The sequence below is a fragment of the Aspergillus flavus genome, chromosome 7 (genome assembly GCF_009017415.1).
Source record: "Aspergillus flavus chromosome 7, complete sequence".
In the NCBI taxonomy this organism is placed as follows: domain Eukaryota; kingdom Fungi; phylum Ascomycota; class Eurotiomycetes; order Eurotiales; family Aspergillaceae; genus Aspergillus; species Aspergillus flavus.
Window position 1 is genome coordinate 965,205 of NC_092404.1, and position 17,238 is coordinate 982,442.

A 17,238-nucleotide genomic window follows, 5' to 3' on the forward strand; every position below is an offset into this window, starting at 1 on the left:
GTTTACTGAGGTCTACTCTTGAAAGACATTATTCATTACTGGAGATCGCAACTGGAAGAGTAGTCCAGTTCAGATAAATTCCGGAGACTTTCAGCTCAAATAACATACAGCCTAGAGCGACTTGTATCCAAGGTCTGCCGTGATGTATGGTCATAATCATTAAGACATTCAAAGATTGCATAATTACTGGTTAAATCAGCATTTTGGCACCGATGAAGATAGTCTAACCTTTACACCCCGATCATGCGACATGGTGAGGGTAGATAGGATCGCGGGCTGTTTCAATTCTGGGTCGGCGCACTCGAGGGTATCAAAGCGCTGGACCAACTTGACAAGAGTATAGCTTGCTTCTGTAAGTGCATATTGCTCTATAGGTCCTATAGTTAGCGCTTCTCTTTACATGAGGGAAACTGAATATATAACTTACGACCAAGGCAGATCCGAGGGCCTCCGTTGAATGGAAGATAGTCCCAACCGCGTCTGCCATTTTCCTCCCAGCGCTCTGGTCGGAACGAATGAGAGTCGGGTCCGTATAAGTCTGTACGGCGGTGCATAGCGTAGACACTATATGCGACAACTTGTCCCTTTGGAATAAAGACTGGGGATCTTCCATCAGGGCCGCCTCCAACTGGTAGAGAAGTGTCCTTGGCAGCGACACGGAAGTTGAGAGGCACAGGGGGCAACAGCCGGAGGACTATTCTTGTTAGTCTTGTAAGCTATAACTGGCAATGAGGCAAAGTACGTACCCTCGTTCAACACATATCGTAAGTATGGAATATCCTTTAGCTTTGCTTGTGTAATCTCGCCCTTCGGGTTTTGGCTATCCCCGAACTCGTCGATGATAGTTTGCCGCAGCTTCTTCCAAACATCCTGGTTGCGTGACAAGTAGAAAAATGCAGAGCTGAGTAGACTGGCAGTGGTATCACGGCCAGCCACGAGAATGTTGAGCATATTATCTCTCAGCACCTTTGGATCATCGTTGTCTGCAGCCAAGGCCTCCGCAAAAATATATCTATCGGACTTTTTATCCGGATTATTCTTGGATTGGATAGCAAGTTGAACATAGTGATCAACGACCTCGTGAACGCGCTGATTGGCTTCACGGAACTCCTTCGGATTGACCATCCAGTAAAAGTGCATAGCACGCGAGCGGGTTGTCAGATAATCTTGGGCGGTACCAAATGCCTCTGCGAATCCCTGTGCACTTCCGACAGATGATCTCCCTAAGAGGCTTGCGCTGTTGGAAGATTCCAAAGCACCTACCGATTCTCCAAACAGGAAGTGCGTGGCAGAGTCGATTGTTAGAAGGAAAAAGAGACGTTGAATGTCGAAACTCGAACCATCCTGGGGAATGAGATCAATCATGCGGGAGATATGACCGTCCATGAGCTCTAGGTCAGCCACCTAAAGAAGTCAACAGTTATATCCTCCAGTAATCAAGGGATTGGCTTCCGTACCTGATCTCGCGTGAATTGAGGCCGTAACAGTCCACGTGCATGAGACCAGCCGGGGCCATCGAGAGTAAAGATCCCGTCTCCAAGCAAGGGATAGAATTCACGATGTCTGGTTCCCAGGCCGAAATCGTTGAATTGGGTTGCCAACAGAGCTTTGATATTCTCCGGTTCAATGGTAGACACCATCCATTTACCCAGAGCCTTCTGGGTATAGGTGTTTCCGTAACGCCCATACTGCCCGGCAATATATTCAACCCATCGTTTGTGCCTGACTTCGTTGAGCAACCGTACAAACGATCGGATTCCAAAGATGCCTGATGGCCCTTGAGCGGCAGGCTGACATCCAAGAGATTGGGCTCGCTTGCGCTGCTGATAAAGTCGCTGGAGGTACTGTAGAACTAGGAATGTAATGCACAGGGCACCAAACAGCGGAGCAATTTGGGCCAGCATGATGCCGACAGAGTTACAGTTCTCTGAAGTAGGGCAATATATGTACCGCTAAGTAATGTGAATATAACACAAAAGGGGAGAGCTTGGGAACAGTACCCGGGCGGGTGAGAGGACGGTACTTATACATTGATTGACTGAAAGCACATGTGTATGGACGACTTGAAAGATTGAATAATATGTACAGGAAAGTTCATCGCGACCGAAGACCGAGCACGAGGCAATACTGAGAGAGGCATAATCCAGGCACATGATTTGCTGGGCCATCGCAAGCATCTCCTAAAGAGGTTAGCTTTACATTGTAGGATCGGCCCTCGGAGGCGGGCGACTTAGAGGTGAGTTGACTTCATCCACTCCACATCTGGTACCCTTCTCTTTTCCCCCACATCACCGCCCCCTTTGTTATTTCCGCCTGTGTGACGTTCACCATGGAAGCCTTGGAGCTTGAAGGCTCGAAGCACGGCAACCATTTTGTCAATGCTTCCTTGAACAGGTCACGAGCCGCCTTTCCTTCTGTGGATAAGCCTTGGAAATCATAGCAATGCTCAGAATCTTTGAGAAGGTATCCGAACACTTTGTCCTCGCTCGTCTCGCCACAATTCGGGATCTTGGTAGAGAACGTGATTCCATCGGGCGCAACTTCAGGCGCGATATCTTCAGTGGTCAGCATAGACAACGTCCTCCATGGATCAAACTCTCCACCAGTGAAGAAAGTATTAGACGGTCGGATATTCCAGCCCCCGTACTCTTTGTTGAGGGCTTCCGTCTGTGGGTATGATGGCAGCACGCCGTTTGCGACCGCCAGGGCGAACTGGTTATTGCATACTTCCTGCTGATACTCCAGGGTCTGGTAGCGGGAGAGCAGTGAATGAGGGCCAAAATTGCTGCTTTGATAGAATCCCCACTCAGTGCAATACTGCCAACTCCAGCTAATGGAATCAGGGTCGTAATATGTCATATCCAGCTTACAAGACGGCTTAGCAGGATCACTAAGTCCTCTGCAATTGGTCTCCATAAAATTATTGACCAATGGCGTGAACGCTGGCCATGCAGCCCAACGTTCAGCCACATGCTTGCTTCCACGGACTGGAGCGAAGCCATCAGGACCTGCTGCTTCCTTTGTTGTAGGATCCACTTCCAGATGCTCGCAGAGTTCACGCAGAGTTCCTTCAGGACCGTCAAGACCATAGTTCTGGAAATAGCTATAGATAGTCGCCAAAGCTGCTGTAAAGCCTTCGTTGCTGTTCTGGTCAGCTCCGGGGCCAAAAAATAGCTTTTTGATAGCAGCAGCGGTGTGGTTATTTGACAGTTGCTGGTCTATATAACCTAGAGCTGCATGGATATCCTTGGCACAGTTTTCAAAGCCATGTCCGACCAAACCACGGTAGACTTGGTCATAGTAGATGCTCATATTCAGTTGTGCCTGGACCGGAGCAGAGGAAGAATAAGCAGCGAAGATAACGTCTGGGTACTTGTTACGGGCAAAAGCCGCCCGAATTCCAGCATACGAACCTCCGACGAGGACCCAGGGTGTGGAGCTGGGGGTAAGATCATGCTCGGCGAACTTTGGGCGGCTGAAGTTTCGCGCAAAATACGGGATATCCTCAAGGGCTTGTTTGGTCGTAAGGTATTTAAAGTGCTCAGGCGGTGTATCTCTACTAATCGGAAATGGAGTAGAGTTTCCGTAATATCTACATGCCGTTAGCTGCCTGGGCGACTCATGGTTATTCAAAGAACAAACCTATGTTCCCATATAATTCCCATTGCGTGAGTGTCCTCAAGGATTTTTCTGAAAAATGACAAACTCGATGTCAAGTGATTCTTGGCAATACTCTCTGCATTTGTTTCTCCGGCATCGTACATGATGATCGGACGCCCAGCCTCGTAGTAGTCATCATTCACCCAGAACCGGTTTTGGTATGTGCCAACAGAAGTATCATTATGATCGATAGGTATCTAGAAGTGTATTTAGCTATGAAGCCAAAACATATGAAAAAAGGCAAGCATAAACATACCGTGATGTATTCTGTAGTAACCTTCTCAATTTGAGTATTGGCCTTTGCGAGCACTGAGTGTACAGTATTTTTCTTGGAAAGTGACCTGGGGTCCAAGTTCAACTCAGCAGCCAGCTGCAGCTCTCGCATATACCTAGATCCTCTAAACAACCCCAAGCCCACAGCGGGGCCAGCCAATATAGCAAGACTGGATAATATTAGAAAGAGGTCGAAACGCATATTGGTCAGAAGAGACAGAGACTTTTCATGCCCGCACGTGCACAAAGAAATGAACGAAGGGTATCTCAAAGAGTAAGATTCCAGATAGCTTACCAGGTAGAAAGAAGGGAGGGTACCAGTATCTATTATATGTATGCGCAATGATCGATACTCTTGCTGGACGGCTGCGTCAATGAGATCATCCCAAGTCTTGGCCTGGTCAGCCAACTCAACGTAGGTTCCTCATGACCTCTCAGCATAGGCCTGTCAGGATGACATTGTATGCAGTAAGCTCGTATGAAGTGAATGAGTATGTCTGAGTACGTTGGACAACATGTTACCCAATGCGGAAATGAGAGTGCTTGGAAGAATCCAGATTGGATGGCTTCGGACATCGGCCCGGGCGGTGGAGACACACGACGCCTCTAAGTTCGGCGTTTGTCGGCCCACCTGTGCACATGGCGCCAAGAGCCCTGTCGATCGTTAACTATTAGGGAATGTCATGAATGCCCCAACCACCAAATTAGATCGAAACTTGACTGAAAACGGTGACTGTCTTTATATAGCTGAAGTGAATCAATAAAAGCAAATCTGGCTCACTTTTAAGTTTAGCAACCAGTCAGATGGCTGTGAGGTAGCCACCAAATGACTGTGATTCCGTGAACAAATGCCTGATGGCTTAATCTAGGAAGCTTCATACCTGTGGTCTTGGGATAGTAGTTTGGGTGAAACATACTGTCTAGGGGTTCAGCTAGGGGGGCAATATGCTTGATCCAGCAGCTTATTCTAAAGACCCTCATATATATGTTTTCGGAGAAGATAATTTGGATGGCGTTGCTCACTGAATGTTACGTACCAAGGGCTGCGGCTGCAATGTGCTGATTAGGAATAAAAGCACTGCCTCAGGTCATCCAGATGTCATTTTCTGGTGTTTCGAACTAGCAAGCCTAGCTTGCACACCGCCCATGGCTTGGGGGCTGTACAACGCCGTAGATTATGCGTTGAGAATGTTTCAATTCTCAAAGACAGTGAGCCGCCACGTGTAACAAATAGGGTCTGCATACTGACACTACCCACACACCTAGTACGCACAATGATCTCTATTGAAGACCGTATTCTCCATATGGTCCCTCCTTGTTGCTATAGTCTTAGGCTTTTTTTTTTTTTTTTTTTTTTTTTTGAGGGGGGGGGGAGCCCGCAGGCTTAAACCATAGCAACTTGTGGATATGTGTTACACAGAAGTGGATAAACAGTAAGCACGCATGCGCAGTATATGGTGGATGCATAGCAATCTACTGACGATGACTACATCATTTCTAGCGAACTAGTCAGTGCCCGTCTGTTGCATCTTAGATACACGCTTCTAGACCAGCATCGAAGACTAGAAGTAATGCCTGATTTGAAAATGATACACTCAATGTGGAAAGACAGTGTCAATGGCAGAGACCCTACCTTCAAAAGCTCATGTTTGATACGCAAACAACCCAGAGTTAACCTTGTACAACCACAGGTTTTTGGCCCAGCTCACAGATCGAAACCATTCCTGAGGAGCATAATCAGCTCCTACTGTCTTCTCGAGACCTGAGGATGGTAACGCGGCAAGTGCCATGAAGTTGCTTGGTACCGCTGAGGCTGAAGTGGGATGGGGCTGGGATGGTACGAGGAAGCATCCATAAGCGCAACTATGATTAAGGCGACCCGTGACCATGTTCAGGTGACAATTGATGTTTGCTAGCATAGCAACTGCCACAACATGGATACCCTTGAGACTTGAACGCCAACCGTGAACTACGAATAAGCCACAGTACGGCTCTCTTTAGCGACCGTGTGCAACCACCAGCCGACTTTTAGCGAAATGCATTTGATTGACAGTGATGGGCCATTTCAGGATAAGACCTTGTCTTCTTATTATTGAACATCAATGGCCGAATGTATCTCAGGTTCAAGACCTTCTCAACCTACACATTGGCGTAGAGACATCGGCGGCAGCTGTGCATCAAGGAAAAGGGGCAAGCGACACATTGCATAATATGTCCAAAAGCAGGACATAATGTCTTGTCTGGAAACCAGTCCATATGTCTTGGCGACAGACCGTCTACCATTGCTTGTCTCACACTGCAGAGAGGGGTCCACGTAATAGAGCTGAAGAATCCTCATGATACACTATGGCTTCCACTTTCGGAGAAGCATTTATTTTAGGGTCATGCCAAGGCGAAGTTCAATATAAAGCTTTTCGGCACATTTCGCACAAGAATGGACGGATCACACACGATTAAATACCTGATTGATGGAGATAGCATACGGCCCCACTGCACTAACATGGGACTGATTTATGCACCAGTGTCCCAAATCCGCCGTGTGTGAAATCGGGACTCCGCATCGATTCACCACAAAGTCCCACCACTGAAGAACAGGAATCTGGCCTTTTGTCCGGCAGGATTTAACCATGCTAAATGAACTCACACACGATCGTTATATTACTTCGGGTGCTCGCTTTAAAGACATCCGAAGTCAGTTTCGCACAGCGACCGGACAACACCAAAGCGTTTTCCTTGCTGCCATGTTCAGAATAAAGACGAAACACGTATGCGGGAGTCCAGTGGATGACATACTCGCCTCGGTGATGCAGGGGTTCTTGGCTATGGGTTGACCCCATAAATCTCCGACAGGTATTCGCAACTGCCGATTTCAAAAAGGGAAACTTCGTTAGCGATCATCTTAGCGACGGCTAGTGCTCCGGTGTCCCCTGTACGTTCGTCGAGTCATGCGCGCTACGCCTTGTTTCTTCATCAACCATGGCCCTTGAGATTGGTGGAACTAAACTGATCCATCTTTTAGAAAGATTAACCAGGGGCTCTGTTCTTCGTAGCTTGTCCTTATGCCCCTCTCATGGTCTGGGCACTCGAGACTAGTAAAACTCATGTGGGAGCGAATATAAAGAGACAATGGCCGACAATATGGCGAATATACAGGAAGGGGATACAATTTTGCCGAAAATTGACAGACAAAATGTTGTCCAGAACCATTCTTTTCTCAACGTCTTTTCTTTGGGTCAGAGTCGCCAATGCGGCCTTTGGAATCACCACCTCTGACGACTCCTATGTTATTGACGCTGGGTCGGCAAATTCTCTCAAATTTACGGTTTCCCGTTCGAGCTGCGATATTACCTCTATCAATTACTATGGCTCGGAACTTCAGTACTCCGGCACGGGCAGCCACATCGGTTCTGGCCTTGGAAGCGCAGATGTTTCTGCGGTAGAAGATGGTGAGCTAACGATAGAACAAGCTATCCTCTATATACTGATATCATGTCTGTAAAGGGGACTACATCAAGGTTACCTGCGACACCGATACCTTGACACAGTATTTCGTTGTCCACAATGGCGACTCGGTCATTCACATGGCGACGTACACCACAGAGGGTTAGTTTCACGTCACAGCGCAAAGAAAGAAATTCCTGACATTCGTCTTAATCAATTCAGAGCCCTCCGTTGGTGAGCTGCGGTTCATTGCCCGCCTTAACTCGGAGCTCCTACCGAACGAGGAACCGTTCGGCGATGTGTCCACCACTTCGGGCGGCGAGGCAATCGAAGGCTCGGATGTGGTAAGTACAAAAATGAAGCTAGGGCACGAAGGTAGCTGATGAAGGCTATATATAGTTCCTCGTAGATGGGGAGACCCGTAGCAAGTTCTACTCCAGCCAGCGTTTCATCGATGACCAGAGACATTGTAAGGCACGTACTTTCTGACTGTAGCGTATGGCTAACCTGCTTCTAGGTGTTGCTGGAGACGCCCACCGTGTTTGCATGATCCTCAACCAATACGAGACTTCCTCTGGTGGTCCTTTCTTCCGGTCAGCACACTACTGTGCGTAACATGCTTACATACTAATTTTAATAGTGATATCAACTCCAACAACGGCGGTAGTTACAACTCCCTCTACTGGTACATGGTACGTTTGACACGACATTATGCTTTTCAATTATCTCGTTAACGAAGGCAGAACTCGGGCCACGTCCAAACAGAAGACAGACGCCAGGGTCTCCATGGGCCATACTCTATGTACTTCAGCCGCAGTGGAACACCCAGCACCGATATTGACACATCCTTCTTCGCGAACCTGGACATCAAGGGCTACGTCGCTGCAGACGGCCGCGGAACTGTATCCGGAACTGCATCTGGCGCCGACTCCAGCTTCAAATGGGTCGTTCACTGGTACGATACCCGTGCAATAATAGCATCTAAATCTGACCACCAAAATACAGGTACAATGCCGATGCTCAGTACTGGACATACACATCTTCAGACGGTAGCTTCACTTCCCCGGCCATGAAGCCAGGCGATTACACCATGGTCTACTACCAGGGCGAATACAAGGTAGCCGAGACCTCTGTATCGGTTACAGCCGGATCATCAACAAGCAAGGACATCTCTGGATTCGTGGAAACCGGCGATACCATCTTCAAGATCGGCGACTGGGACGGAACGTACGTGTCCTATTCCAACCCCTGCTAGCTAGCAAGCCACCCACATGGGCATAACTGACTTATCACCTCCAGACCAACCGGCTTCCGCAACGCAGAGAACCAACTGCGGATGCACCCCTCGGACTCGCGCATGTCATCTTGGGGTCCCCTTACCTACACCGTAGGAAGCTCCGAGCTCACCGACTTCCCAATGGCTGCCTTCAAGGGCGTTAACGACCCCGTCACAATCAAATTCACAGCCACTTCCGCCCAGACCGGCGCCGCTACTCTGCGCATCGGAACGACCCTCTCGTTCGCTGGCGGTCGTCCTCAGGCTACTGTAAGGAACCCCACTGCAAAACCGACTCACATTCCCATAGACCGGGAACCAAAATAAACTAACAAAAACCAGATCAACGACTACGAAGGCTCCGCTCCCTCTGCACCCACAAACCTCAACTCCCGCGGCGTCACCCGCGGAGCCTACCGCGGCCTCGGCGAAGTCTACGACGTGAACATTCCATCTGGAACAATCGTCGAAGGAGAGAACACTGTGCGCATCCCTCAATACCCTTCTTCCCTTACTCAAAAGTTCATAATTAACACAATCATCAGATCACAATCAGCGTCATCTCTGGAAGCTCCGGCGATGAGTTCCTTGCTCCTAACTTCGTAAGTGCTTACTTATTTTCTTTGAGTTACTGTCTTAGCTGTGGATTGATTGGCTAATGAATTACTTGTTTTAGATCTTTGACTGCGTTGAGTTGTTCCAGTAAGAATGTGAATAGTGTATCGAGTGGAATTGTACATATTGATTGGTGCTGGTTACGAAATGACCAGCATTTTGTTAATAGTGAATGTTTAACGGGTCTACCTTCATCAATTGGATTATTTTTGGCTTTGAGCTGGGCATCTTAATAAGGATTGTTAAAAGGATACCTATCCGGTTATACTAACACCCTACGTCCCACCTCCTAAGCCTACCCTCCGAAACAGAAAGAAACTAGAATGACTCGAGAACTCGCGAATATCCTAAAGGCTACAAAAGCTCATATAGTATCTCAACACAATCCTCACCTATTCCCGTGTTCCTCCTCCCATCAAAGGTAAGGCACATCTCCTACAACAACTACCTATACCTAACACAATCATACCATAACTACATGGACATAGAACCGCTACAATATATACAATTCCCTAGTCTATTATCCCCTGAGATTACCTATCCTCATCACATCCCCCAAAAATACTCAAAACTCTAAAATCTATCCCCAATCCCTCAATCAGGACCCCAAGCACCAACCCCAAGATCATCATCCAAAGACTACGGTCTCAAGGAAGACCGAAACGAGAATATCTCGGCACGGGACCTTAGGAAGGTAATCTGAAGGTTCGCTAGATGGTAGAGGCGGGAGCTTTTCTCCAAGAATGGGCGCTACAAGGCTGAACTTTGGTTCAAGTGAGGTTCCGGAGGAGGGACTAGGTACTAGGTTAGCGTGGAGATCGTAGTTTAGTTTTATTGTGACATCTTTTGTTTCTTTTAGACGGCTATTTTGTACACCGTCGTATTCAGGTAGTGCATTCTGCCTTGTGATTTTGGGCGTACGTTATCTGGAGTATATGGATGATCGTATTGATGTTGCGATGTTTGTAAAGCCATATTGCCTCTGGCCAGGTGTGAAGTACTAGTAGTAAGGCGTTGACACAGCAGGTCGCTACAAAAGGTAGTCGGTAGATATATAGCTGTGAATAGCCTCGAAGTGGGTTGTCAGTATCATCATTATCCACAGGGATTCACACCTTTCTTATAGATTTATAGCTTGTTTATATTATAAAGGTTAATTATTCTGTATGATCATCAAGCGGAATCCGAGATGGTCAAGGCCATCTATAAAGATAAAGAGAACAAGTCTATATCTTACAGCCTCAACCTCCTAAGAGCAACAACAGCACCAACGCCCACAACACCAGCGCTCAAAACCCAAGTCCACCAACCAGACCGAATTTCACCCTCCACAGCATCCTCCCCATGCACCAGCTTTCCTCCAACCCAGACACCCTTAACATTACGATCATTACCACTCCACACCCACTTGTGGATCTTCTCTTCCCACGTCTCCCATCCAAAGACATCAACTTGGCTTTCGCCATTGTCATACCGGCTCGCAGGTAAGAACCGCCCCAGATGGATCAGCTGCGCATCGAACAGCATGCCGTCGTCGAATCCACCGATATCGTTCTCCATATTGACCGCAGCTGCGCCCCCACGTGTAGCCAGGTACAGAGCCTCTTCCACGCTCAGGACGAGTTTCTTTCCTTCATCTCCTTCGCTGGCCGGTTCCACATGCCGAAGTAACCGGGATACGAGACACGCTTGTCGGACGGCTTCCAAGATACTGGGGCTATACCCGCCGCTAACATCCGTGCCGAGACCGACAGTGATTCCCTTGTCGAGGAGCTTGCGAACGGGACAGATGCCAGACCCTAGGGCAGAGTTTGACGCGGGACAGTGAGAGACCTTGGCGCCTCGGTCGTGGATAAGATCTTGCTCGTCGGGTGATAGATGGACGCCGTGGGCGAGGATCGTTCGTGGTGTTAGAAGGCCGTATGTGTCGTACACGTCGGCGTAGCTCTTGGCACTTGGGAATTGGCAGTGGACGTCGAGGATCTCTTGTGTATTCTCAGATATGTGCGTTTGGATGTGCAGTGGGGGTTCGTAAGAAGAGGCTAGGTCGGCTAGACCACGCATTGCCTTCGGGGTGCATGTTAATGCAAAGCGAGGGGTAATGATCGGCTTTATCATGGTTCCTTGCGGATCGATGGAGTGGATGTACGAGATGACTTCCTTGTTTAGCTCGACGGATTCTTCGGTTGAGGGGTCAATATAGTAGGGCTCAGAGAAGTTCGGATTGTCCATGCAAACGCGGCCGATGAGGGCACGCTGGCCGCGTTTGTGGCAGAGCGTCGCCAGCAAATTCGTAGCTGAGACATGAATGGTGGCGAAGTATGAGGCGAAGGTTGTGCCGTTAGCCAGAGTGCGCGAGACGACCTGATTGTAGACCCTGAACGCCCTGGGGGACGGGATGTTGGAAAGCGAGCTCCCGAATGAAGCCTCCATTGGGAAGGTATACTGCTTTAGCCAGTCAAGGAGGGTAGTGGAACCAAAGAGTCCATTGTTGGGATACTGAGGTGCGTGAATGTGAGTGTCTAAGCTTGTCAGTGTCTGCATATACAAATCTATGGCTACACGCCTACTCATATGGGGCAGAAAATCGAATCACCACTTACCAATGAACCCAGGAAAGAAGAATTCATTATGTTCTTCTCTCGCCCGGACGATCTTTACTCTCGTCCCGGATTTATATCGAGGAGCATCCTCTAAGACCCAGCTTTTTTCTTTCAAAAAGTCGCGCAGATCACTTTCAGTGATGACAGTCCAGTCGGCACCCTTGATTCGGCCATCGGCGACGGAAACCCATAAAGCCCCCTGTTGGATAGCGAGGGCCTTCGACGTTGACCGGGGAAGATGCACGAATACACCGACGAAGACAATATATGCGGGGGCCATGTTGATGTTCCCTGAATCTCTCGATTCTCAGCGATATAAATTGAGGCTACGTTGCAATGGGGCCAGGTAGCACCAGTTCAGCTCGAAAGGATCAATATGTGTCCGGTAGAAAACAAGGGATAGAGGTAGCAAGACACGGTATACGTGTAGGCTAACTAATCATGCCCAAACTGCCACTTCATAAGTTATCTTGAATTCGTCAAGTATGAAAGAATGTCATGGATTCACCTTGAATGCTGATGTGTATGCAAGGGAGAACTACTGCACCAACCAGCGCATTGACGGAAGGATGACCGTTGGAACCTTATCTTTACTACCTGACAGAACACTAATGCACTGTACCCCCATGAGATGATATTGTGTACGTTTCAACGCTCGAGGGAGAGAGAGGCTTCTTATAAGGTCGAGACTTCATACAACAAGGGGTATGTTGTCATCCTGTAAGATTGAGCTCCTTCCAACTCCACAAGGAACCACAATCACATCTCAGATTGGACGTGACCTCGGGTCACGGCCGGTTCCGATGCCAAGAGCGGTTTAGTGCGGAGGAGATAAGATAGCCACACGCACAACAGGAGATCCGGTGGGATTCTGACCACTTGGAGGGCTGAGAAAAAGCAATCTTTTACTTAAGAGCTGAGACGGAGTGTTCACGTGCCACCTAGGGGTGACTTCCGAATCAAGCAAGCGCTGACTACCGCCCTGGAATCTGAAAGTTCAGCTCCAGCCCTGATTAAGATCAACGTGATCAAACTATGCGATGAACAGCTGAACAGCAACCGCAACTATAGCGGCAAGTATCATTCACTTTGCTAAATAGAGTCTTTTGTACAACTCAGATGCAAATAGTAACCAGAACGCCCGCCGAATGTCTATCATGAATGTTGAATCTTGGCGTCGTGTCACCATCATTATGCCAACCCAAAACTCAAGCAACTAAACATCTGTTGAAAAAATGTATCTCGCAGGCCATAATAATAAACAATCAAACATGGGTATCATATCTCTAGTCAGTCTCCTCCACAGGACCGCAAGTGCAGAACAGGTTTTGGTCACCGTAAGCTGTGAAAGTTCAGGTTAGCTTTGCTTCTGATCAAATAAGGTAGTAAATTAAAGGAAAACTTACCATCATCCACCCGAGTCACTGAAGGCCAGAACTTCTTCTCCACAAGGTACGGCAAGGGGTAAGCGGCCGTCTCCCGGGTGTACGGGCGGTTCCACTCGTTGGACAAAAGATCGCGCTGAGTGTGAGGAGCCATCTTCAGCACGTTGCCCTCACGTGGCTGCGCGCCGCTCTCCACCTCGGCAATCTCCTGCCGAATGGAGATCAGAGCATCGCAAAATCGATCCAGCTCCGCCTTGCTCTCCGACTCGGTGGGTTCGATCATGAGGGTGTTGGACACGGGCCAGGACATGGTCGGGGCATGGAAGCCATAATCCTGGAGACGCTTGGCAATATCGATGGCCTCAACGCCGCAGGTCTCCTTAAACTTGCGGACATCGAGGATGAACTCGTGGGCGCAGCGGCCGTTCTCATTGGTGTACAGGATAGGGTAGTGTTCCTTCAGACGGGAGAGAATGTAGTTGGCGTTGAGCAGGGTGATCTTTGTCGCATGGGTAAGACCCTTGGCACCCATCATGTTGATGTAGTTGAAGGTGATGGGCAGGATGCTGGCGCTACCCCAAGGAGCAGCGCTGATCGGGGGCGAGGAGGATTCCGTACGCTTAGACTGAAGATATTCGCTGGCCGGGTGAGACGGCAGGAAGGGGCGCAGGTGCTCTGCAACACCGATAGGACCAACACCAGGACCACCGCCACCGTGAGGGATACAGAAGGTCTTGTGCAGGTTAAGATGGCAGACATCCGCACCGATCTCGCCAGGAGAGCAGAGACCAATCTGGGCGTTCATGTTGGCGCCATCCATGTAGACCTGTCCACCATGCTGGTGCACGATCTCGCAGGCCTCCTTGACACCAGGCTCGTACACACCAAAAGTGCTAGGATAGGTGATCATAACAGCGGCCAGCTCATCCTTGTGCTTCTCACACTTAGCCTTGAGATCTTCAAGATCCAAATTGCTGGTCTTGGTGTCACACTTAATGGTAACAACCTTCATGCCAGCCATGGCGGCACTGGCGGGGTTTGTGCCATGAGCAGACACGGGAATCAGACAGATGTTGCGCTTGGACTCGCCTTGAGCCTCCAGATACTTCTTGATGACACGCAGACCCGCAAACTCACCCTGGGCGCCAGAGTTAGGCTGGACAGTGACTTCAGCCATACCGGTGATGTCGGCAAGTTGCTGTTCCAGATCATCGATCATCTGGGTGTAACCCTTCGCGACATCTGCGGGCAAGAAGGGGTGCATCTGAGAGAACTCAGGCCAAGAGATAGGGATCATCTCGGTGGTTGCGTTGAGCTTCATAGTGCAAGAGCCCAGAGGGATCATAGAGTGAGCCAGAGACAGGTCCTTGGACTCCAGATGGCGGATATACCGGAGCATTTCCGTCTCCGAGTGGTGGGTGTTGAATACCGGGTGAGTCAGATATTCGGAAGTCCGCTCAAGGCTGGCCGGAAGAGGGGAGATACCAAGCTCCCCATCGATGGACACTTCTCCCTTGGAAGCATGGGTAGCAAACACCTGCAAAATGGACTTGACTTCGTCCCGGCCGCTAGTCTCATCAAGAGAGATACCAACCTTGGTAGAGTTCACGCGGCGGAGGAAGATAGACTGTTCCCGGGCAGCTGCAACAATGGCGTCCGCCTCTTGGCTGGTGGGCAACTCTACAGTAACGGTGTCGAAAATCGCACCGCCATCGGCGACGTTAGTCTTGATCGGAACGTTATAGCCCAAAGCAGCAAGCTTCGCCTGCAAGGTCGAAGTCATGGACATGATGCGTTGAGCAATAGATTTCAGGCCAGTCGGGCCGTGGTAAACAGCATACATGGCGCTCATGTTGGCGAGAAGGGCCTGTGCAGTGCAGATGTTGCTAGTGGCTTTCTCACGGCGGATATGCTGCTCTCGGGTCTGCAGAGCCAATCTCAAAGCACGATTGCCGAGACGATCTTTGGAGACACCCACAACACGGCCAGGAACCTTACGCTTGTACTTGTCTACACAAGCGAAGAATGCTGCGTGTGGACCACCGTATCCCATAGGAACACCGAATCTCTGGGCATTACCGAACGCAATATCAGCTCCAAACTCTCCGGGTGCCTTCAAAACGGTCAAAGCCATCAAGTCGGTGGCGACGCTGAAGGTACCGCCAGCGCCATGAATATTGTCGCTCAAGGCCTGGAAGTCATAGATGCCACCCTCAGTGTCCGGATATTGAGCAAGCACACCAATAAGATTGTCGCCTTGTTCTTTCACCAACTTGAAATCATCCGCCAGAATGTCACCGATAACCAGGTTGATGCCGAAACCCTCGGCGCGCGACCGCATCACGGCGATTGTCTGAGGGTGGCAAAGATGCGAAACAACGTAAGCCTTACCGGGCTTCTTCTGTTTTGAAGCAGGCATAGTAGCGAAAGACATGGTCATCGCCTCGGCAGCAGCGGTAGCTTCGTCCAGAACGGAGGCATTGGCGAATGGCAAGCCCGTCAAGTCGGCAGTCAATGTTTGGAAGTTCAGGAGTGATTCCAGACGACCCTGGCTGATCTCGGGCTGGTAGGGCGTGTAGCTTGTGTACCATGCGGGGTTCTCCAGCACATTGCGGAGGATCACAGGAGGCACAATTGTACCGTAATAACCAGTTCCGATGTAGGTTTTGCCAGAAACATCAATTTGCTTCCGGTAGACATCCAAGAGCTTCAGCATATCGGTCTCTCCAAGACCACCGCCCACATTATCCCGGTACAGATTCGTTTTAGCGTGAGGATCAGTAACCTTCAAGTCCTTCTTGGACAGAATGTCTGCGGGAAGCACCTGCTTTACGAATTCGTCGAGAGACGCCACTGGGGGGTCAAGAGTGGCCAGCATTTCCTTCGCGGCATCTGGCGAAGGACCGATATGACGTCTGGGGAAGGTGTCGAGGGGTTGAAAGAGGTCGCGGGGGTGAGGGTCGCCATGGTCAGCTACTGAGCTTGTGTAGACCGGTCGCCGCGACGGCTGCTGTGTAGCTGTGTGCAGGGCGCGATGGGTGGCGCGGAAGGGAGAGGATGGAGTAGCTCTGCGGAGTGCAATGGGGGAAGGAGCAGAGCGCAAGCGAGTCCGAAGAGCAAGCTGGCGAGTGCCACGAAGGGCGCACCAGGATGCAGCCATGGTGATAATGTGAAGAGGCCAACGGACTGCGGTGTTCAATGGTTTGGCTAAGCCAAGGGATAGAAGTATGTTCTGATCTAGTAAATCCCCGGCGATAGCTCAACACATGAGATAGTCAGGAAGTTGGATAGGGTAGGGGGGAGGAATACAATTGAAACGAACAGGAAGACAAGATTTAAAAAAGAAAAGAATGAAAGAAGACTCTTAGGGAAAAACTTATCGCCAAAGTCATACAATCTATGGATTCCTTCGGCCGGCAAGAAAACCGCGGGCGATACGGACAATCACGGGAAACTGTCGATAACCCGATAACGCTGCCGCCCGAGCCAATGATAACCTGGGGTTACTCTGCGGTCCCTTGCAAAGTCGCCCCGCACACGCGCCCGTAAACCGCGCTTGGCTTCTCCGCGAGCGATAAGAGATTATTTTCCCGCGGGAAAGTCTTAGCTTATGATCTTGGTCCAGACGCGGGGTCGGAGATTTCTGGAATTTTTCTACCTCAAATAGCGATATTATACTATTTTTCAAGACTGAAGAATTAATTGAATTACGTTTGATCGACCTGAACCAGTCAATACAATATCGATACCGCTTCAGTTGCTAACATAGGCAGTCGAGTCTCCCAAAAAGTTATGCAGTACTTAGACCCTCCACAGGTTCTTTCCGATCCGATGTGATCAAGCTCGGGAAGCACAGTCAGGCTATTTATACATGCTATGACTAACGAGTGACAGTAACACCACATGGACGGTCTGGAACCGCCATCGCAATTCGTGTTATGCGGGGTTTTACAGCCATTTACTTTGTGCGACAGATTTTATCTCT

General features: G+C 49.5%; 6 protein-coding genes across 6 annotated transcripts; 2 read left to right on the forward strand and 4 right to left on the reverse strand.

The window, feature by feature from the left end:
- Positions 1 to 195: 195 nt before the first annotated feature.
- Positions 196 to 1,904, reverse strand: F9C07_5506 (putative cytochrome P450 alkane hydroxylase; the record flags this gene model as incomplete). The annotated part of the gene is made up of 4 exons (XM_041295148.1): positions 196 to 368; positions 428 to 694; positions 747 to 1,404; positions 1,458 to 1,904. The coding sequence occupies 4 exons, from the start codon at positions 1,902 to 1,904 to the stop codon at positions 196 to 198; spliced, it is 1,545 nt and encodes a 514-aa protein (XP_041150095.1).
- A 343-nt stretch (positions 1,905 to 2,247) lies between these two features.
- F9C07_5507 (putative serine peptidase, family S28) lies at positions 2,248 to 4,135 on the reverse strand (the record flags this gene model as incomplete). Its single annotated transcript, XM_041295149.1, has 3 exons — positions 2,248 to 3,592; positions 3,643 to 3,857; positions 3,917 to 4,135. 3 exons carry the CDS (start codon positions 4,133 to 4,135, stop codon positions 2,248 to 2,250), a joined length of 1,779 nt encoding a protein of 592 aa, XP_041150096.1.
- Positions 4,136 to 5,301: 1,166 nt separating this feature from the next.
- Positions 5,302 to 9,491, forward strand: F9C07_2280708 (rhamnogalacturonate lyase A). Its single transcript, XM_041295138.2, has 12 exons — positions 5,302 to 7,379; positions 7,435 to 7,536; positions 7,597 to 7,718; positions 7,774 to 7,843; positions 7,892 to 7,967; positions 8,015 to 8,066; positions 8,118 to 8,329; positions 8,380 to 8,601; positions 8,674 to 8,920; positions 8,993 to 9,133; positions 9,196 to 9,252; positions 9,327 to 9,491. Exons 1-12 carry the CDS (start codon positions 7,004 to 7,006, stop codon positions 9,354 to 9,356), a joined length of 1,707 nt encoding a protein of 568 aa, XP_041150097.2. The 5' UTR covers positions 5,302 to 7,003; the 3' UTR covers positions 9,357 to 9,491.
- On the forward strand, positions 5,722 to 6,029 carry F9C07_5508 (uncharacterized protein; the record flags this gene model as incomplete). Its single annotated transcript, XM_071511361.1, has 2 exons — positions 5,722 to 5,770; positions 5,920 to 6,029. 2 exons carry the CDS (start codon positions 5,722 to 5,724, stop codon positions 6,027 to 6,029), a joined length of 159 nt encoding a protein of 52 aa, XP_071366927.1.
- A 42-nt stretch (positions 9,492 to 9,533) lies between the features above and the next one.
- F9C07_2280709 (atrazine chlorohydrolase/guanine deaminase) lies at positions 9,534 to 12,821 on the reverse strand. Its single transcript, XM_041295150.2, has 2 exons — positions 11,869 to 12,821; positions 9,534 to 11,787 (listed from the first exon to the last, which is right to left on the reverse strand). The coding sequence occupies exons 1-2, from the start codon at positions 12,146 to 12,148 to the stop codon at positions 10,499 to 10,501; spliced, it is 1,569 nt and encodes a 522-aa protein (XP_041150098.1). The 5' UTR covers positions 12,149 to 12,821; the 3' UTR covers positions 9,534 to 10,498.
- Positions 12,822 to 16,672, reverse strand: F9C07_2280710 (glycine dehydrogenase). The gene is made up of 2 exons (XM_041295151.2): positions 13,275 to 16,672; positions 12,822 to 13,210 (listed from the first exon to the last, which is right to left on the reverse strand). Exons 1-2 carry the CDS (start codon positions 16,411 to 16,413, stop codon positions 13,155 to 13,157), a joined length of 3,195 nt encoding a protein of 1,064 aa, XP_041150099.1. The 5' UTR covers positions 16,414 to 16,672; the 3' UTR covers positions 12,822 to 13,154.
- Between the last annotated feature and the right edge of the window lie 566 nt (positions 16,673 to 17,238).